At 45.8% G+C, this 22,315-nt stretch overlaps 1 protein-coding gene across 1 annotated transcript in view; it reads right to left on the reverse strand.

The window, feature by feature from the left end:
• Positions 1-22,315, reverse strand: part of FOXF2 (forkhead box F2) — a 165,660-nt gene that overhangs the window by 38,852 nt on the left and 104,493 nt on the right. The window contains exons 6-7 of the mRNA XM_012651372.1: positions 12,409-12,469; positions 1,348-1,529 (exon numbers count right to left, since the gene is read on the reverse strand). Coding sequence (XP_012506826.1) covers positions 1,348-1,529; positions 12,409-12,469 — 243 coding nt within the window. The remainder of the gene's footprint in view (positions 1-1,347; positions 1,530-12,408; positions 12,470-22,315) is intronic.

A 22,315-nucleotide genomic window follows, 5' to 3' on the forward strand; every position in this document is an offset into this window, starting at 1 on the left:
ATGTTTTAAATGAGAAAAACTAGAGAGAGAGCGAGCATGAGTGCGCACGCGTGTGCGTGTGTGCAGAACATAAGCCTGTATCTGTGTATCTATCTTTGATTTTCCTAAAACCATAGCAACCAAAAGTTCCTACATGTCTATGTTTTCCCTGGAGAATGGGGACCGGTGTGTAAGGCTAATACTGGGATGTCAAGGTTGATCATAGTGAGATTTTGAGAGTAACTGGAGAGAGGGTATGTGGAAAAGCTGGCCAGCTTTTCCCTTATTATCTCTGCATTGTTTCAGAGATTGTGGTGAGCACGTGTTCCAGTCGTCATTTCTAAAGGAGACGTTATCTTAAGAAATATTTATGGGGACAAAACCATTCACTGTTTTACAATCTAAAGGATTTTACATTTAAACTTTTCTCTTTTTTCTGTACTTTCTTTTACAGCATATAAATACATTTTCAATCACAGCATGAATAAATTTGTATTCTTTTTCGTGTGCACCGAAAGGCCTCACAGCTTAAAAAATTAAATATCGTACTGTCTCTCCATGTTTCCTAGGACTATTTTTTAGACTCAGGAGAGATGGGCAGTTCGGTGGATGCCAAACTACGCAGCTGTGCTTCCGATAGAGCGGGGTGGCTGAAGCAGTTGGCAGGGCCTCCTGCAGCCCTCGCTTCCTGCCAACCACTCCAACCACTCCAAACGCTCAGGCTGCGATGGGAGGGAGGGCGGAGCGCCACAGGCGGGCTTGCCTGTGTCTCGTGGGGATTTTCGGACTCTATTGTCCTGGGTACTCAGTTCTCAAGTGACCACTCTAAAATCTCTGGTCACCCAAGACTTTTAAGAGATGCTCTCCGCGCTCGAGAGGAGGCTGCAGGAGAAGCCCCGAGTCCGGCCGCGCGGCGCTGGGGCGCAGCCTGTGCGGGAGGACGGGGAGCTCAGGCATCCCCGGGACAGCGTCAGCACCGACACCGGGCTGTCTGCGCACCCGGCTGCTGGTCTCTGCGCAGCTTCTCGAGCGCTCTCTGCTTTCCCCGGGCTCCCTGGACGGCTGATGGGAGCGGTTATGCTTCCCCACTGTGTCGCGTCTCTAAGGCTCCACCTGCCCCGGGGCCTGACGCGCAGGGGCACCCACTGTCCCCCGAGCCCCAGGGCAGCGCGCGCGGCTCGGCGTCTTTGCGTGGGGCCGCGTTCCGCGCCCTTGCTCTTGCCTGTTGCTTTCCTGCCGCGTTTCCTTCCCTCTTTCCCCGCCAAGCTCTTTTATGCCCTTCCCGTCGTTGCAGCGAATAGATGATTTAAAGGGTGCTGTGTTCAGGATGAAGATGCTTTCACTGTGTCGCCTGGAGCTCGTCCTCACCTCCAGCACGGCTGGCGTGGCACGAGTGAGGACCGCGTTCAGATCCGGTGGCGTCGCCTCCGTGTAGGCTGCAGCATAGACACGCAGGTATCGGGCCACGGTCTCAGGCCCGTAGTCACCTGGAGGACCTGAGCACGTCGGAGCTGCTGCGCAAGTGTCCCTCAGAAGAATCTGGTGGGTCCCTGGAGGCACAGCCAGACGAGGAACCCCTGAAGGCGGAGTCCGTGCGTGCGCTGCCTTGCAGGCCTGGCAAAGGGGCCCTGCGGGTTGCTCCACGCGATGCTCTCTGGTGACAGCAGTCTCGTCCACAAAGCCTGAGAGGGCAGCTTGGTTACACGTTCCTCTCGGACAGGGCTGCCCTCAGGGTTCTGGGGACCGGGGAATAGGACAACCACACGTTGCAGCTTTTCTGCACCAGTGTCAATGCTAAACATCTATAACATTTATAGTTAGGTGAGAAAACAATGCATTTTAAATCAGTTTCTCTGAAGAGGAGCCGCCCACTGACACCCATCAGCCACTTCACACCTGTTTCCTTCTGAGAGCAAAGAAGAGCCTATTCTGGCGCTGGGACTTTGCGCGGTGGAGGTGCGAGGAGGAGACGCAGGAGTTCGCTGTGAGGAGCGAGGAGGACAAGGAAGAAGGCACGGGGCCCAGAGGAAGATGCACGGTGTTGTCCATCTTACCCACAAAGTCGCAAAGCTTCCCTGCGTCAGATTCAAGTTAAGCAGAAGGCGCAGACTCACCCCCGGAGGGGCACTTGTCCGCAGAGCTCCGGCGATTGTGAGGATGATGATGACTTTGGAAATTCACCACAAAGCCCTTCTGTCTTAGTGAGTTCCGTACTGTGTGATTTTCATTGTTTAGACAGTGTTCTTCCAACAGTGGAACATGCTTTTGAACTTTTTCCAGTTTGTTTTCATTCTCTCTGCTCAGCATTGTCATCCGCTTGACGGATTTTGAAGCCATTTACTCACAGGCAGCGTTTTGGAAGTGTGAGCTCTGGAGCGGCATCATCTACGTCACCCAGGAACTTGTTTGAAATTCAGATTTTCAGGCCCCGCCCAGACCTACTGAATCAGAATCCCTGGGGAGGGGCCCAGAGATGTGTTTCCGCAGCAGTGGTGCTGATGCGAGCCAAAGTTGGAGAACTGTTGGTCTAAAGTCAAAAGTAACAAGGTGTAGATGGCAGACTAATGATGTATTTCTATTCTGAATGTGTGATCTCTCTGTATCTGTGTCTCTATCTGTCTGTCTATGAAGAAGTGAGAAAAGGTTAGGGTGTCTTGCACCAGACAGCGGGAGGCCGGCAGCACTGGGGTTTCATAAGCGAACGGGTACGAGGAGCAAACCTACGCTCCTGGAAATGTAGGAACAGAACTCCCTGGACAGTGATGACTAGATTTGTTTAGATAAGTTAGAGTTTCAGGATGTCTCTGTCAGAGAAAAGGCCTCAGACAAAAGAGGATTATCATGCAGAGTAATCTGCCATCCGTAATAATAATTTGTAAGAATACATCGATTATAAGCTGTGACTTTAACAAACGCATGGGTCCATATGGCACTGATGAAGTGTTTGGCGTGTTTAACTTGCTGCTTTGGGAATGTTATTTTGGGAGTCACTGACGACACTAAGGGACTGGCTGAGTGGAGGAACAGAGGGGGAGGGGGCTCCATGAGAACCTGCGTGTTCACACCACCACGTGTGTGTCCGTAAAAGAATTAAGTCCTAAATATAGGGTCTCCATTTAAAAATTGACAAATGTATATGAAAAAAACCCCGCTCTGGTTTTGAACTACCTGCTTTTGTTTGAAAGAGAGGTCGAGTTGTTGACAACCCCATCCTTTTTAAACTGAAAAGTTGAGAAATACGTTTGTTTAAAAAGTGCTCAGAGTTCGAAATGTATGAAAAATCTCCCCGGCTCAGGCCCTGAGTCCTGCTCCCCAGAAATCATAACTACATTGTCAGTTTTTTTCCCCAGGAATAATTTGTCAGCAGACAAATTTATGCCAAATGTCTACTTATACTCTTATTATTTTAAAAAATTTTGTGTTAAAATACACATAGCATAGAAGTTTCCGTATTAGCATTTCTAAGTTTACGGTTCAGTGGTGTTAAGTACTTTCACTTTGTTGTGCAGCCGTCACCACCATCCATTTCCAGAACTTTTTCATCTTGCAAAACTGAAGCTCTGCACCCGTTAAATGCACCCGCTTTCCTCCTCTCCCTGGTCCCTGGCACCCACCGTTCTATTTCTGTCTCTATCAATTTCCTATTCTAGGTACTTCATGTAAGTGGAATCATACAGTATTTGTGCTTTTGCGACTGGTTTATTTCACCTAACATGGAGTCATCAAGGTTCATCCGTGTTGTAGCGTGTGCTAGCATTTCCTTCCTTTTGAGGGCTGAGTAATATTCCATCGTGTGCCTGTATCACATTGTGTTTGTCCACTCGTCCTTCGGCGGACACTGGGGTCACTTCCACCTTTTGGCTATTGTGAATCGAGCTGCCATGAGCATGAGTGTACAGATATTTGTGGGAGCCCCTGCTTTCAATTCTTTTGGATATAGACACATAAGTGGAATTTCTGGATCATACAGCAATACTATTTTTAATTATTTTGAGGACTCATTATTTTTAGTAGACTTCTTTTGAGCAGTTTTAGGTTTACAGAACAATTGAGTGGAAAGTACAGAGTTCCCAAATACCTCCTCACCCTTCTCCTATTACTATTGCATTAGTGTGGTCATTTATTACCACTGATAGGTCAGTGCTGATACATTATTATTATTATTCAAGACACAGTCTCACTCTGTCACCCGGGCTAGAGTGCAGTGGTGTCATAGCTCACTGCAACCTCACACTTCTTGGCTCAAGCGATCCTCCTGCTTCAGCCTCCTGAGGAGCTGGAACTACAGCACATGCTACCAGGCATGGCTAATTTTCTATTTTTTCTAGAGACAAGGTCTTGCTCCTGCTCAGGCTGGTCTTGAACTCCTGGCCTCAAACAATCCTCCCACTTTGGCCTCCCAGAGTGCTCGGATTCCAGATGTGAGCCACCAGGCCCATCCCGATACATTATTATTACCCAAAATTCATAGTTTGCGTTAGGGTTTACTCTTGGTGTTGTATATTCCCTGGGTTTTGACAAATATATAATGACATGTATCCACCATTACGGTACCATACAGAATGATTTTACTGCCCTAAACATCCTCCGGGCACTGCCTGTTCACCCCTCCCCTCCCTCTAACCCCTGGCAACCACTTATCTTTTTGCTGCCTTCGTAGTTTTACATTTTCTGGAATGTCACATGGTCGGCATTACACGGTATGTAGCCTCTTACATGGTCTCGTTCAGTAGTGTGCATTTGAGCTTTCTCCATGTCTTTCTGTGGCTTGATGATTCAGTTCTTTTCATTGCTGAATAATAGTCCCTTGCATGGGTGTGCCACAGTTTGTTTATTTGGTCACCTATTGAAGGACATGTCGGCGTTAGTGAGTTTTGGAAATTATGAATAGGGCTGCTGTAAACACGCACGTGTAGGTTTTTGTGTAGACAAAAGCTTTAAACTCATTTGGGTAAATACAGAGGAGCATAATTGCTGCTGACATGGTGAGAGTATATTTAGTTCTGTAAAGACCTGCCAAGCAGTGTCCCGCAGTGGCTGTACTGTTTTGCCTCCTACCACGGATGAGCGAGAGGTGCTGCTGCTCCACATCCTGGCCGCCATCTGTTGTCATCAGCGTTTCAGACTTCGGCTATTCTGATAGGTTTGTAGTAATATCTCACTGTTTTAGTTTGTAATTCCCTAATGACTTATGGTGTTTAATATCTTTTCGTATGCCTGTTTGTCACCTGTGGATCTTCTTTGGTGAGATGCCTGTTCAGATCTTTTGCCCATTTTTTAGTTGGGTTACTTGTTTTCTCATCATTGAGTTTTAAGAGTTCTTTGTATATTTTGTTCTTTATCAGATATGTGCTTTGCAAAGATTTTTTCCCAGTCTGTGGCTTGTCTTCCCATTCTCTCAACAGTGTCTTTCACAGAGCAGTTTCTAATTTTAACAAAGTCGGCTTATCAATTACTTCTTTCATGGATTGTTCTTCTGTTGTCATTGCTAAGCCGTCATCACCAAAGCCAAAGTCATCTAGGTTTTCTCCTATCTATCATCTGCGAGTCTTATAGTTTTGCATTTTACATTTAGATCTACGATCCATTTAGAGTTAATCTTTGTGAAAGATGTAAGGTCTGTCTAGATTGTTATTTTCTGTTTTTGTTGCTGTCCAGCTAGTCCAGCACCATTTATTGAAAAAACTATCCTTGCTCCATTGAAATGCCTGTGCTCCTTTGTCAAACACCATTTGACTATATTTATGTGGGTCTATTTCTGGGCTCTCTGTCCTATTCCATTGTTCTATTTGTCCTTTCTTTTTCCAGTACCACACTGTCTTGATTACTAGTTTTCCAGTAAGTCTTAAAGTCAGGGAGCGTCAGTCCTCTGACTTAGTTCTTTTCTTTTGATACTGAGTTGGCTATTCTGGATCTGTAGCCTTTCCAGATACATTTTAGCATCAGTTTGTCAATATTCACACAAAAACTTGCTGTGATATTGTTTGGGATCTCATTGAATCTATAGATCAAGTTTGGAAGAACTGATACCTTAATAATATTGAGTTTTCCTATCCGTGTGCATGGACTATCTCTCCATTCATTTAGATCTGCTTTGATGTCTTTCATAAGAGTTTCATAGTTTTCCTCATATAGATCTTATAGATATTTTGTTGGATTTATACCTAATTATTTCATTTTCGGGGATGCTAATGGTATTATGGTATTGTGTTTTAACTTTAAAAATTCCAGTTGTTTCTTAATGGTATATAGGAAAGCAATTGTTTTTTGCATATTAACCTTGAATCCTGCAAACTTGCTATAATTCATTATTAGTTGCAGGAGTATTTTGTTGATTCTTTGGTATTTTATACACAGATAATCATGGAAGTTTTATTTCTTCTCTCTCAATCTATACTGCTTTTATTTCCTTTTCTTGTCTTATTGCATTAGCTGGGACTTCCAGTACAATGCTGAATAACAGTATTAAGAGTGTAAATTCTTGCCTTTTTTCTGATCTTAGTGGGAAAACACCTAGTTTTTCACCATTAAGCATGACGTTAGCTGGAGATTTTTCTTTCTTTTCTTTTTTGTGGTTGTTCTTTGTTGAGTTGAGGAAAGTTCCCTCTATTCCTAGTTTGCTAAGAGTTTTTATCATGAATCGTTGTTGGATTTTGTCAAATGCTTCTTCTGCATCTATTGATTTTTATCATACAATTTTGGGCTTTCAGCTGTCTTTCTGTTACTGGTTTCTAGTTTAATTCAATTGTGGTCTGAGAGCAGACTTTGTATGATTTCTATTCTTTCACATTTTTTGTGGTTTGTTTCATAGCCAAGAATGTGGTCTATCTTGGTGAATACTCACATGAGCTTGAGAAGAATCTGTATTCTGTTGTTGGATGAAGTATTCTATAAATGTCAATTATATCCAGCTGATTGATGGTACTGTTCAGGTCAACTATGTCCTTACTGATTTTCTGTCTGCTGGATCTATTAATTGTTGATAGAGGGGTGTTAACATCTCCAACTATAATAGTGAATTTATCTGTCTGTTTTTGCAGTCTTTGTTTCACATATTTTGATGCTCTGTTGTTAGATGCATGCATATTAAGGATTGTTATATCTTCTTGGAGAATCGACCCCTCTATCATTATGTAATTTCCTTCTTTATCTTTTATAATCTTCCCTGCTCCGAAGTCTCCTCTATCTGAAATTAATATCACTACTCCCATTTTCTTTTGAATAGTGTTAGCATGGTATATCTTTCTCTATCCCTTCACTTTTCTTTTTTTTTTCTTTTTTTGAGACAGAGTCTCACTCTCTTGCCCGGGCTAGAGTGCCATGGCATCAGCCTAGTTCACAGCAACCTCAAATTTATGGGCTCAAATGATCCTCCTGCCTCATCCTCCCAAGTATCTGGGACTACAGGCACGCGCCACCATGCCTGGCTAATTTTTTCTATTTTTAGTTGTTTGGCCAATTTCTTTCTATTTTTAGTAGAGACAGGGTCTCGCTCTTGCTCAGGCTGGTCTCGAACTCCTGAGCTCAAACAATCCACCCACCTCGGCCTCCCAGAGAGCTAGGATTACAGGCGTGAGCCACCACGCCGGGCCCTGAAGAACTTCTTTTAATGTGTCTTACAAGGCAAGGATATTGGAGAGCAGTTCTAATTTTTATTTGTCTGAGGTAGTCTTTATTTCTCCTTTTCTTTGTAAGGACACTTTTGCTGGATACAGAATTCTAGTTTGTTGTTACTGCTGTTTTTCTGTCAACACTTTAAATATTTCACTCCATTCTGTCCCTGCTTGCATAGTTTCTAAAGATAAATTCTATGTAATTCTTATTCTTGCTCCTCTGTGGATAAGATGGTTTTCTTTTTTTCCCCTCTGCCGTCTTTCAGGATTTTCTTTTGTTTTTGATTTTTTGCAGTTTGCATATGATATAACTAATTGTAGTTTTTGATATTTATCTTGCTTGGTGTTCTCTGAGCTTCTTGGCTCTGTGGTTTTGTGTCTATTATTAATTCTGAAATATTCTCAGTCAAATATTTCTTCTGCTCTCTTCTCTCTTTCTTCTCTTTCTGGTATTCCTATTATGTATATGTTACAGCTTTTGTAATGGTCTCACAGTTTTTGGATGTTCTGTTCCTTTTTTTTTTTAATTTTCTATATAATCTTTGCATTTGAGTTTTGGAAGTTTCTACTGACATGTCTTTAAGCTCATTGAGTCTTTCCTTGGCCACAGATAGTCTACTGATGTGCCCATCAAAGGCATTCATTTGAGTTGTGGTGTTTTTGATTTCTAGCTTTTCCTTTTGAATCTTTCTTGGTGTTTCCATCTCTTTGCTTACATTGTCCATCTTTCCTTGAATGCCTACTTTTTCCATTAGAACGTGCAGCATATTAATTATAGTTATTTAAAATTCATGGTCTGATAATTCCAACATCTCTGTTATATCCAGGTCTGGTTCTGATGCTTTCTCTGTCTCTTCAAACTGTGTTTTTAGTCCTTTAATAAGCCTTGTAATTTTTTGCTGAAAGCCGGACATGATAAACTGAGGAAAAGGCACTGTTCCGGGCTCCTATAGCTGCTTCTGCTCCTGTAAACTGTGAGTTTCCATGTCTGCCTGTCTACAAGGCATGAACCGAATCCTACCCGAACCCATACTACACAACCCAAAGGCAAGATCTTCATACATGTGGCCATCTGTGTGGCGCTTCTGGCCCTGAAATACCGACAGGGTAAGGATCACAGGCTAAGTAAACATTGTTGCCTGGGTTGGGTGTGTAGCAGAGAAGGCAGAGGACAAAGGAGAGAGACTGGCCACATGCTGAGGAGGGGAAGGTGAATGTGGACGTCATGATTCTGGAAGAGGAGGTAACCCACAGAGGCTGGCCGCTCTGTGGTGGGTCGGTTCCCACTCGATGACAGTATTGCTCAGTGCCTTATCAGGTTCCTAATTCTGCCAGGTGATGGTGGTGTCATGCTGCTTGCAGTGTCTGTGACCTTGAATTTGGAAAGAATTCCTGGGCTGGTTTTGAGATTACCCTTGTGTGCTCTTGGAGGAGAATGCACAGCTAAGGCCAGGATTCTGCCAGCTGGCCGAACACTTGGGTGGTAGCCACTGAAAATTACCCCGGGCCAGCAGGGATTGACTGCAATGGTTGCTCACTCCTGATGTGAACAGGGTGACAAAAGATGAGCAAAGACTCATGCTTACAGATATCCCTCAGTAAGCAAGGTCTGGCTGGGCAAAATCAGCTGGCATTGGCATCAGTGCAGCCACGAACACTTCTGAGTGAATGAAGGAGGAGGATCCTGCAAAACCAGTGTTCCCGGAGATCCCGGAGAACCTTCTGGGCAGGGACTCAAGGCTGGCCTCCAGAACAAGAGGGAAGGCTACAAGAAGTGAGGTGGGGAGAAGGGTGGCTGCATCCTCTGAAGCGTGCGGATGGTGTGAGACAGGCTGGGTTACGTTCATGCTCTGAAACAGCATCTCTTTTTTAAGCTATACAGCATGATGATTGGATGCACGTACAGACTGTGAAATGAATACCACAGTCAAATCGGTTAACACATCCACCATCTCACACAGTTACCTTTTTTTCCTTTCTGGTGCGAAGGCTTAAGGTTGACTCTCTCAGCAACACTCAAGCATACGGTACGGCATTCTTAACTGTGGTCACCAGGCGGTACATCAGATCCCAGAACTTCTTCATCTTACAATTGCAAGTTTGTACCCTGTGACCAACATCTCCCCATTTCCCCCACATCCCAGCCCTGGTAACCACATGCTGTCTCTGCTTCCGCGAGTTGAAGCTTTTAGATTCCACATGTAAGTGAGATCAGGCAGGATTTATCTTTCTGGGCCTTGCCCATTTCACCAGGCTTTCTCTAAGTCCATCCGTGTTGGTGCCAGTGGCAAGATTTTCTTCTTTTTAAAGGCCGAGTAGTGTTCCACTGTGAATACACCACGTTGCTTTATTCATTCACCGATGGACACTGAGGTTGCTGCCATGTCTTGGCTGTCATCAGCAGCGCTGCAGTGAGCGCGGGGTGCTGACATCTCCTCCACAGGCTCATTTCCTTGCCTTTGGGTATATACCCGGCAGTGGGATGGCTGGACCAAATGTTAGTTCTGTTTTTAATTTTTTGAGGAAACACCATACTGTTTTCCATTTTTTGCTTGTCCTTATATTTCAATAAGCCTGGATAAAAGGAAGACCAGTAAATCACTCCAGTCAAGTAACTAGGGGTATAAGCTCATGTCTTTTCAGTTACCGCTGTGCCTAGAACTATGCCTGGAGTAGCATAAACACTCAAGAGACACACATTCAGTGATTGAGGAATCAACAAATGGGAGATGTGTCTTGAAGAACAAATAAGGAAGATGTAATTATAATTATATATAAGGTCGCCCAAGTAGTTCAAAACCTCTATGATAATCGATATAAGTTCTGGAGATAGACGGAGCTGTTGGTTGAGCAGCATTATGAACAGACTTAATGCCACTGAATTGTACCCTTAAAAATAGTTAAAATGGTAATTTTTATGTTATGTATAGTTTGCCATTATAAAAATGTTCACAAATTAAAAAAAATAAAACAGCACTTTTCAAATGTCAATGTGCACAGGAATCACTTGGGAATCTTATTATAATAAATTGCAAATTCTGGGTCAGTAGGTCTGAGATTGGTCCTGCTACTCTGCACGTCCGACCAGCTTCCAGCTGATGCCCAAGCTAATGGTCAAGGATCACCCTGAGTAACAAGGCTCTAAGCCAAATCTAAATAAAGCTTGGCATTTATTTCCTTTTTGTTAAATCGACCAATCTCTGCACCCCTGCCCCCAACACCTATTTACCTTAAAGATCTCTCCATATCAGTACATGAAGAATTTCCCTGTCCTTGTTTAACGGCTGTGGGGTATTCCATGGCATGGCTTTCCCTCCCTCATTTAGCCTGTTCCCTGTTGATGGGCCTTGAGGTGGTTTCTCACCTGTGCCCTTGCAACCGGGCTGCAACGAGCAACCTGGTTCACAGCCACACTGCGTGTAAGAAAGGATGTGAGTTCCGAGGAAGGAACGCATATGAGCACACGTGTACTGGAAACTATGATTATTTCAATTAGGGATGGCAGCAAAGATCACACTTTCGGACAGGCTGGTTTTATTTTTGACTCAGATGGAGCTGGCTGTCATCCGGGACCCTGTCATTTTTGCAAGAGCTATTATTTCGCCTCATTATCTTTCCCATCTCGTTCTTATGCAATTGTTTTTCTGAAACCTAAGTGTGGGATTGATTTACATAGCCTGTTAAATTCCATCTTGCCGGCTTCAGACTATTGTTCTCACTTGTCAAGATAATGTTGGTTGTTGACTTTGCCATTTAATATTTTCTCCAGCCCTGCTGGGTTTGTGCTGTCTTTACATTTGATAAGCATGTTATCTCCAGCCATTGACTCATTCGGTGACTGTTTATTGAGAGCTCTTCCAAGTGCCAGACACTGCCCTGAGCTCGGCGTACAGCGGTGAATACAACAGAAAGAAATCCCTGTTCTCCTGGAGCTTTCATTCAAATGTGGAAGACAGACATTAACTAAAGATAAACAGTTTACATGTATGATATATTTAGTAAGTGCCAAGAAGAAAAAGAAAGCAGGGGGAGGGACAGGAAGTGAGGGGAGGATTGTTTTTACAATTTTAGATAAGGCGGCTGCAGAAAACCTCACCGGAAGTGGTAACATTTGAGCAGAGATCTGAAGATGTTTCTATGCAGTTCCTTCTATTCAATTCATTGGATGTTTCTACCCACTTCATGTGAAAAAGAATTCTTTGATGTGTCACTGGAGACCCCCACGTAGGTTGACATTATTTCATTAGTGGCATCTTTGGGTTACAACTGATCAATGCCCTGAATTTCTCTGTAACTTTATTACCCAGCCTGCATTTCTCTGCACTGTCTTAAAAGATGTTTCGAGATGTATTAAAACCGGATATTTAGCATCTGTGGCATTTCTCTGATGTAGTCTACTAAAACTCTCCCATAGGGAAGTGAGTTTAACGTGAAAAGACTGTTTTTTCCCTTGTCAACTTGGAGTAGCTTTCAGGACCAAGTGCCACAGTTGACCGGGCAGGCTGCTGTGTGCAGGGGTGAAAGATGACCCTCGGGCCATTTTCCATCTTTAGGGAACTCATCTCCAAAGCACAGGTAAAAAGACTCAATCCTCTTGGCAATACAGTGGGAAATTAAATTTTTTCCCCAGTAAACTTTGGCAAATGTAATTCTGGCTAACAAACCACTCCTCTGGCTAAATCCTTTCAGCCCGAACCCAGTTTTTCACGGAACGCCCTCCTCTCTGGGGAACATCTTTCTCTGCGCAGGGATGAGCTGCGGCACCCCGTGCCCGCCAGAGCCTCTCCAGGTGTCCTGCTGTTATCTTCACACTTACCTGCAGGCTGCAGTGTTGCCACGATTATCTCCCGGCCTCTGCAGCCGGCGGGGTTTTCCAACTGTGCAAACAGGTTGGGTGGAGGTTTCAGGTAAGCACTGAATTCATAGAGCAGACAAAGGAAGCACGCCAGGTTAGCTACGAGCTCCAAAACAGAGTAGAGCCAAGTGCCTCCACCAGGGCCCCAACAGCGTTTGTAAGAAAGCTCACCTCTGGGCTTTCTGGCCTCAGTTTCCTCATCTGTAGACTCAGTGGACTAGTCTTGGTCCTTCCTTCCTTCCTTCCGTCCTTCCTTCCTTTCCTTCCTTCCTTCCTTCCTTCCTTTCCTTCCTTCCTTTCCTTCTTCCTTCCTTCTTTCCTTCCTTTCTTCCTCCCTTCCTTCTTCTTTCTTTCTTTTCTTTCCTTCCTTCTTTCCTTTCTTTCTTCTTTCTTTTTCTTTCTTTCCACAGGATCTTGCTCTGTCACCCAGGCTGGAGTGCAGTGGCATCACCATAGCTCACTGCAGCCTCAAACTCCTGGGTGGAAATGACCAGTCCTCCTGCCTCAAGCCCTGGAATAGCTGGGACTGCAGATTCAAGCCGTCGTGCCAGGCTAGCCCTGATTATTTCTTTAAGCTAGTTCTCTACCCCTAAGATGCAGGTTCTATGTGTGCATTTCTTTTACAGTAACCAGAGCATCAGTAGTTTAGAGCCCTGATCTCATAACTATTTAGTCTGATGAAACATAAAATGTGTGGACATGAGAATGGTGATTTTGCCAACCAGGAAAAGCCTGGGATAGAGCTGGAAACCAGGTCGACGTGGCGGCCCTGCGGGAGGTGTCTTCCCTTTGACCAGCCAAGGCTGGCCTGGTGGGAGCTTAAACAGCAGCAGCAAGGAGAAACACAACAGGGACGGAAGATCCCCAGGAGGTCATGCTCCGCAACTAGCTCTTTGGCCCTCCCCTCTCTCCACATCTCCGTCTTCCCTTCCTAACCCCGTTCACATCCTCCCAGGGCAGAATGTGCAAGAAATGTCTCCTTTCCTGAAAGCAAATAAATACAATAGTGCCACCTCGGTCAGAATGGCCCTTTGTTCTGCGTCTTAATGACTAATTAGGATGCTATGAGAGGCTTATGCAACTCTGGTGGAGTCAGTCGGGCCTCCTGCCTGAGCCCGGCCAGCCCTGGACGTGTGTGATCCTCGGAAGGCTGGGAGTCGCCGGGTTGCGTAAGGAGCAGCTGCAGAGTCCAGCCGAGGCTTGCTGGCTGCAGGCTCCGGGCTTTTACCCCCAGTAGTTTTACATGCTTGTTAATATTTAAACAGTTGAGTAGTCGCAGAATATTTTGTAAGCTTCCGTAATGGTTGCAGGGTTCAGAGTAGGGCAGAACGAGGAAGGGCGGGGCAGGTGAAGGGACAGAGTAGGGGGTCGCTTTGCTTCTAGAAGATTTTTGTCCTGCAGATGTCGGGCCTGTGGTAGTTCTAAACTTTCCTCCTTTACCATAGAAAAGGAGCCAAAAACTGTAAAAACCCTGTTAAAGTCTCTCAAATTTTAAAAACCAGTTCTTTAAAAAAGTCCTTTGACCATTATCTTATAAAATAGAGCTCAAATATGATTTTAACCTTAAAAAGTAAGTGAAAAAAAATTTCATGTAGCTTCTGGTCAGCTACCAGAATCTTAAAGGGAAAAAAGAAACATTTTTATCTGGTTCAAACTCATCCCACCCCCAAACACACACCTCATGCACTAGCGACACAGCCTGCTGCTCCCATCTGCCCGGACCGCCAAGCTCCCGGCCTGAATCCCGGCCTTCAGAGAGGCAGCCTCTTGACCTCTAAGTATCTGTCTCCTCTCTGCAAAGTCAGGGCGCATCCTCTGCCGGCTGGGTACTTTTGTGGCACCTATCACTGTGGGATCTAGGCTCAGAGACAAAAACATCAGGCAAAATACGAATTTGAGTATTACGGGAGGAAACGGCCCACCCTTGGCTTCTGCTGCAGTAAGGACTTTATCCCAGGGCGGCCTGCAAAGAGTGAGGAAAAGTGTGCACAAAGCCAACTGTAGAGTACTTCCTTGCTTTAATCTATAAAAGAAGCAACAAGTTAGTGTGAGTGAAGTTGGGTGAAATTGCTAGTTTTCACATGTGCTACTGGTCTGTCTCCATGGAAACAGGTAAAGGGCTTCTGCCCCACAGAAGGAGGGTGTTTCTTCTCTTTTCCTTTCCTTCCTCCCTCCCTCACTCCTTTTTTCTTTCCTTCCCTCCTTCTCTTGTTTTCCCCCTTTTTCCCTTTTGTGCTCTTTCCTTTTTAATAGACAACGCCTGTTTAAATTGTAAAGTAATGTGCGTGAATGGCTAAAAAAGAAAGCAAAACCCATCCCTTCCAAACAGAATTAAAGGGTGTAAAGTGAAAGATAAAATACTTCTCGCACCCTTGGCCTTGCCAGCCTTTCCAGAAGTAGCTACCATTGAAGCTTTTCTTTCAATTTAGAGTCTTTCTAAAAATTTCCTCTGCCTGTACAAACATCGAAACATACGGGTAGACGCACACACGTATTTATTTATTTGTTTATTTGAAGAGCCTTGGTGCGAATGGGGCTATCCCCATGTGTGGCTCTGCAGCCTGCCTTCCCCGCGTAGCAGCTATCTCAGCCACCGTTCCACAAGCGCGCAGAAACCCGCCATGCACTTCATGACTGCTTGGTGGTCCACCGTGTGATTGTGCCCTAACTCATTCGACTGGTTTCTTAAACTGGTATCAACAAGTGTTTTTTTTAGCCCCGTTGGAAGACACTGCAACACGTGTCCTAGTCCACATGCAGGTTTTGCACAGTTGAGAGAACATACCCTCAGGACGAATTCCTGGCAGTGGAATTGCTGGGTCAAAGGGTATGTACATTTTACATGTTAATAGATATTGCCAAATTGCCTTGCAAAAAAGGTTGGACCTATTTACAACTCCATCAGCATTACATGAACTGCCTGTTTCCTCAAAACCTCACCAACTCCATGTACTATCAGACTTTCAAATCTTTGCCAATAGGCAACAAATGGCCAATCATTATTGTTTTAATTCACGTCTCAATTACGAAAGATTGAATGCTTTTTTCACATGTTTATGGCCTATTTGCATTTCTTTATTTTTTTATTAATGGAAACGATCTGGTCTTGACTACTGTCCATTTCTACTGGGTTTTTTGTACCTTAAAATTGATTTAGAAAGCTTTGGTTTGCCACTACCTTTATCTGTCAGACAGGCCACAGACATGCTCCCCATCTGTCTGGTTTTTAAACCAATAGAAGTTTACAGGATCTGTGGCGTCGCACCTGCCCACTCGTTCTTGGGTAGTATTGAGGCTCTGTGCCGTGCTCTGCTGAGCCCTGCATGCGCGAGAAAGCCTTGCGGTTCTTCCATGCTTTTTCCTAGTTCTCTTTTGGGCTTGCTTTACGCATGCAAATCTCTGCTATTTCGGCAGGTATTTCGGTGCAGGGAGCGAGGCTGGGACTGGCTGGAGCAGGGGCTACTGACCTACACGGTGTTGCAGATGAGCTTGTTGCTGCGGGATCTCTGCCGCGGAGTGGAGGTTTTGGGAGCCCCTGGACGTTGGAAGGATCCAGACAGGCCTTTTGTAAGAGCCAGGCAAAAGCTTAGTTCATTCCCTTTCCTTCTTGGGTCAAAATTCTGCCCTTTTCCAGTCGGAAGAACACTTGGCTGACCTCTGAAGGAGGCCTCGTAGAGTCAAGAGAAAGATCGCAAGAAGATGGTGCGGGAAGAGTGGGAAATTGAGGGCTTCTGGGGGCAAGGAAGAATCACAAACTTAAATGGGGCTTCTCACCCACGTGCACGCAGCTCGGGGCTGACAGCGCCTGCTTCTGCCGTGACAATGTGAACACAAAGACGATCACCGGCCGGAAACACGATCAAGCAGATGAATTCTCTTTATCTTTTCTCGTCTAGTCCTGCTTGAAAAGGAAATTAGGAACATAAAAGGAACGTAAAACTTTTTTTCGTTACTCTCATTTAAATAATATTTCTGTAGTGCATTTTCTTGGTTGAACAGATGAAAATACCGTAGTATGTTTTCTTCGTTTAATAGATGAAAATTCTCATTCAGTAAATAGCCTAGTTTTTAATGTTCCTCCCATAGTCCCTAAATGTGTGGGGTATTTTTTCTTTAAAGACCAAAAGTTAATTGCACAATCAATAACATTAGAGTTTTATATTTCTTGGCAGGAGTGATATGATCTGAGTGTCGGTAAAGACCTACATGATTTTGATTTGCAGCATAGGTAATATAATCCCGTAAATCAAATTCCAGGTAATTTAGTTAAAAGTTACTGAAGGACTCTTTGCCCCAAGTGTCTACCTCATGGTGAATGGCACGATTTGTACAATAATTACATGTTGATTGATGAGGATTTGGTCTCATCATTAAAGGCTAAGGTGCACTGTTACTACTACTAATACTGATCCGCATTTGGTGAGTATCCACTCTGTGCCGGGTACTGTACTCAACAAATAGGGATGGGTATACAGTATATATATTTATAAATCATATAAATTAAAATTATATATTTATATGTTAATATGTAAATTGGAATCTAATCCTAACGCCCCCTACAAGGCTTACAAACCCAAGTCTATTGTGTCCACCAGAGATGAAGAAACAGAGGCTCCAGTTGACTAAGCACCTAGTGCGAGATCAGGAAACTACTGGGTGCAGAGCTGAGCCCTAATCCAGGACCGTTTGGCCCTGAACTCTGGCTCTTGCCGTGATTTCATACTGTCCCTTCCCCCAAAGACAGGCCCAGACACGGTGAGAGGCAGGACAATTTCCAGGAGAAGTTTAATTTCACGTTAGCTTAAGGGGTCACAATCTATCACCCTCTCTCTCCCCCCACCGCCCCCTTCATCGGTGCTGAGTCTGCTTGTTGCTAAATTCATGCTTTCCTCAAAATATTTACTTTCACTGGTGAAAAACTGTTGTAATCGATACACAGAATTATCATGACTGTGATACGAATGGCACCCCTTTCTTTGTGCACTGCACGAATGACCTGCACAATTGCACTCACACACACACACACACACACACACACACACGCACAAGCAAAGCCAGCTCCTACTTGCTGTCCAGGCTGACGGGCGGCCTCACTGCCTGCCCACCAGGCACCTCCTGACTTCCACATCTGGTTGGCTCCTAGTCCTGGGGCTCCGCCTCCAAAGCCTGTTAGGAACCTGCCTGCTGTCCCTCCCCACTGTGGCACGTTGATTCAAAGCAACAGCCTCTAGGGTTGCCAATGGTTTTGTCCCCTGCAGTCTGTTCTTGACAACAGCTGGAGTCACCTTCCTAGGGGACAGCATCCTCAGAATGCGACCAGGGTCCTGCAGGATCTGGCTGATGCTCGCCTCTTGCCTGGCCTCCTTCCCTGCACTCCACAGGCTCTGCGGCTCCTCCCCGAACGCGCCTTGCTCCCCCTTGGTTCCACCCGTGTGTGCTGTCCCTTCCACCTGCAGAGCTTCCACTCCCTGGCCCTTGACTGCAGCTGATTCGTGGTTCAGATTTCAGCTGTGAAACCGCTGCTTCCAGGAAGCCTTCTGTGAATCCCTGGAGCCTGGGAGCAACTCACCTCTTATGTGTCCACATCATACCCAAGACTCGCCTCTGTTATGCTGACAGGGAGAGCTGGAGGGCACGGCCTCTGCTGTGTCATTGCTTTTTCTTCAGTGCTGTGGTGCCTGGCATGCAGTGGGCGCTCATGAAGATTTGCAAGTGAACTAGGCCCATGGAAGAACTTCATCTCACCCTTGGATTTCCTTCTCGTATAATCCAACTGGAGTCATCTTATTTGTTGAAAGCATATGACAGGCTAAAAAGAAAAGAAAAGTATGGCATCCATTATTCGACTATATAAGGCACTCAACTTGATAGCAAGAAAACAAATTACCAGATTAAAAAACAGGCAAAGGACCTGAATCCATGTTTCTGGGAAGACATACAAATACAAATGGCCAACAGGTATGTGAGAAAATGCGCAACATCATTAATCGTCAGGGAAAGGTCAATTAAAACCACAATGAGATACCACCTGACACCTGTTAGAATGTCTATTACAAAAAGACAAAAGGTAGTTGTTGGTAAGGGTGTGGAGAAAAGGGAACCCTTGTACACTGCTGGTTGGAATGTAAACTGGTATATCCATTACAGAAAACAGTATGGAGGTTCCTCAAAAAATCGAAAACAGAATTACCGCATGACCCCACAACCCCACTGCTGGGCATATACCCAGAGGAAATGAAATCAGTATATTGAAGAGATATCTGCACCCCGATGTTCATTGCACAATAGCCAAGATGAGGAATCAATCTGTGCCCATAAATAGATGAATGGATAAGGAAAATGTGCTATATACACACACAATGGAATACTATTGAGCCGTATAAAAGACGGAAATTCTGTCATTTCAGACAACATGAGTAGACCTGGAGGACATTATGCTAAGTGCAATAAACCAGGCGCAGAAAGGCGAGCACTGCACTTACATGTGGGATCTAAAAAAGTTGAATTCACAGAAACAGAGAATAGAACGGTGGTTCATAGAGGCTGGAGAGGAGGGGTTGGAGAGATGTCGGCCAAAGTGTACAAGGTTTCAGTTAGACAGGAAAAGTAAGTCCTGGAGACCTGTTAACATCATACAGCATGGCGACTACAGTAAGTAACGATGCACTGTACAGTTGAAAATTGCTAAGAGAATAGATCTCAAATGTTCTCACCACAAACAAATGATAAGTATGTGAGGCGATGAGCATGTTAGTTAGCTTGATTTAATCATTTCACGATGCACACACATATCAGATCATCAGCTTGTAGACTGTAATACGACAATTAAAACAACAAACCTTTAACCTGAGCCTGGAGCTCTGTAAACCCCCACGCAGGGGAGGGCTGCCCTCCATGGTCCCTGCTTCATCTGCGGTGGCATTTCAAAATTTCTCTCATAAAAGAGAGTGGTAATCTCTCTCCATCTCTCTATATCTTCCTCTCTCTTCCAGAATTAATTCTGGATACAACTGAGGGAAATGCAGAATGGTCATTCAGGATGAATAAGACAACTTTGTGATGGTCCAGGCTTATCAACCGCTCATTTCCATCCCTAAATAATAATAGCTAACTCTAAGTAGTGCTTACCATGAGTCAGGCACTGGCCTAAGAACTTTGCATATAATGACTTTAACCTTTACAGGACCTGTGAGGTCATTACTATTATTATCCCCATTTTATAGGTGAGGGAACCGAGGCAGGGAGAGGTTACGTACCTTGCTCAAGGCTACAACATATGGTAACTTGGTGGAGCTGGGAGTCGGACCTGGACAGGCTGGTTCAGAGTGCTGCTCTTAGTCACCGAACTGTGTCGCCGCTTAACCCTAGAGTCAACCTTTGCACTCTAGAAATCAGCTCTAGACACAGAGCTACTACGGGATTGAGGATCCACTGTAGGGTCACTGTGACCAAAGGCCCCTGTCCCCAGATGACAGCACACGATGAGGCCAAGGCCAGCGACTCAACACCTGAGCCTCAAGGCACGGGGGTGGCGCAGCCTCTGCGGTGTGCTGGAGCAAGCTCCTCCCAGATCACGGCTCGACAGCCAGCTGGCACACGTTTAGGAATGTGGTGTCCAGAGTTTGGCTGTGGATGGCTTGAGAATGGCCATTGTGGGAGTATTTACATCTGGGAAGTTGGCAAATGCTGCAAGTCAGAAGCCACACCCCAAATCAGTGTCCCTGCTGGAGGATCCCAGTCTTGACCGAAAGGGCCTGATGGGGCACAGAGGGCTTGCAGGGCAAGCCTGGGTGGGGCTGGGGCTCTGTGAGATGCTTTCAATTGCTGGCATCTGCTCGAAGGCTCTCTCTGAAGGCATGGGAAGCCACTCAGCCTAATGCATGGCAGCCCATACGTTGCAAGGGACCAACCTCCCTCCGTCCCCACCAGCTGCAGAACCCCTTGTCCCTCTGGTCCCTGAGGGGTCATTCTGAGCAGGCACATTACACCCATTCCCAGAGTTGCCTCCTGGCCTCAAGCTCTGGTCATAGCAGCAGCTGGCTTGATAACTCACCCTGGATTTGCTGCTTTCTTTTCACCGGTTCACTTCCTTCCTCCCCTACTGATATTTCTTGTATCTACAAAATTAACTTGTACTCCAATTCTTTTCTGAGAGTTTGCTTCTGGGGCACCCCAACTAAGAGGGGCTGAGCGGGAAGGCCCTGGGGCTCTGCATGCCAAGGCAGGGCGTCCTCTGGCACCTGGGGGTGCAACCTGCCTTCATCTCCATGTTGGGACCGTGAAGCTTGGTTGCCTTAGCCCTCCTCCCCAGTGCCAGGGCTGCCCCTGGGCCTCCTGCTCCCTTTCAAGATCGATTCTGTGGCCTTGCTGCCCCTGCTGCTGGGACCCTGCCTGCCCACCACGCCTCCCTTGCTCCCCGGAGACAACTGCATGGCTGCCTGCCCACCAGCAGGCCAGGGGAGAAGCCCTTTCTCCAGGAAAATACGGTAGCTTCTAAAAGAGTTTCCCTCAAGAAAGGAGAGGCACGCACTCGTTACCGTCATTCTGTCGTGGCTGGGAGCGGTTGGGCTCTCAGCCCTCCAGTAGACATCACCTGGACCCCCTCTGGAAGGGCAAGGGAAGCATTGCTGGAAGTGTAAGAGCCACAGATTCTTCTAGCAGGACGTTCCAGGGAAGCTGTTCGAACGGGCCTGTTCCCTGGGTCTTGCAGGGAGCAGAGATTGGAGCTGATATGTTTGGGTACAGCGGTCTCGTTTAGCCTTTACAATCCTTCTGACTTGGAGCTAAAGCCTGGCTTTGGCTACTGGGTGCGCTCGGCACTGACAACACGTTTTCATTCTCCGAAAGGGCAAAGAGAGGAAGTGAGGGGAATGAAGCAGCCAGGACCTAGAGCACTGGCTGACCCGCGAGCCCAGGGTGGGCTGGAGGAGTGCGCAGGGGGCCCGGCTTCCCAGCTCGCTGCAACCCCACCTCCTTTGTCTGGTGCCACTCCCGTTCCTCTTCAAGCCTGAGTTCTCAAGACAGATCGCATATGTATTAAGTCCTGCGTGTGCCTTCTAACTGCAGTAAAAAGCCGTAGGCAGGAGAAAAAGGATCTGTCAAAGGACTTTGAAAGCACATTTATTCAAGTACAAGTGGTCCCTGACTTGTGATGTTTCGACTTACAATTTCTCGACTTGCTTTGGCTTTACGGGGCGTGGCCCCTGGTAAGTCGCGGAATGTCTGCACATACGGTAGCATTATCTCATGTCCCGGGACAAAGGAAACGTGTCCACCAGAAGGGAAAGCTGGTTGTGACCAATGGGCTGCAGAACCTGACACCGTATTCACTGTATGCATTTAATTCACTGTTGGCTAACAGAAGTGCCATGAATTGTGTCACTAAGACCTAGTACCTCTCTCTGCTAGTGAGGCATACAAGGTAAAAGGTTTAGCTTGGTAGTAGCAGTTTTTTTTTGAGGACTGTCGTTTGTGTTTGTCTGTGGACAGATGTGTTCAGACATACACTGGGGTCACCAAGGCCGGAAGCCGGGCCGCCTGGACCTTGCAGTCAGCAGAGGTGTGAGGAAGGGGACGTCGCGTTTGTAATGCAACGAGGATTACCTGTGTCTCCCCTTCCCCATTTTTCTTCCCTTTGGTAGAACTCATGTCCCATTTTTTATTACGTGACTGCAAACAATGACTGAAAGGGCGACATTTCAGGCAACGCGGTGAGCTGGGGTGGGGGGTAGAGGCTGGTGAGGGAAACAGAAAAGTGTGTGGAGAGAGATCTTATCGGGCGGAGAATTTGGGCCCTTCATGAATCACTCTGTGCAAACACCCAGCTGCTGCGCCTGCATGTGGGCTGGGTCTTGAGTCTATTGAATCA

Source organism: Propithecus coquereli, unplaced genomic scaffold (assembly GCF_000956105.1).
Source record: "Propithecus coquereli isolate 6110/MARCELLA unplaced genomic scaffold, Pcoq_1.0 Scaffold354, whole genome shotgun sequence".
Taxonomy (NCBI): Eukaryota; Metazoa; Chordata; class Mammalia; order Primates; family Indriidae; genus Propithecus; species Propithecus coquereli.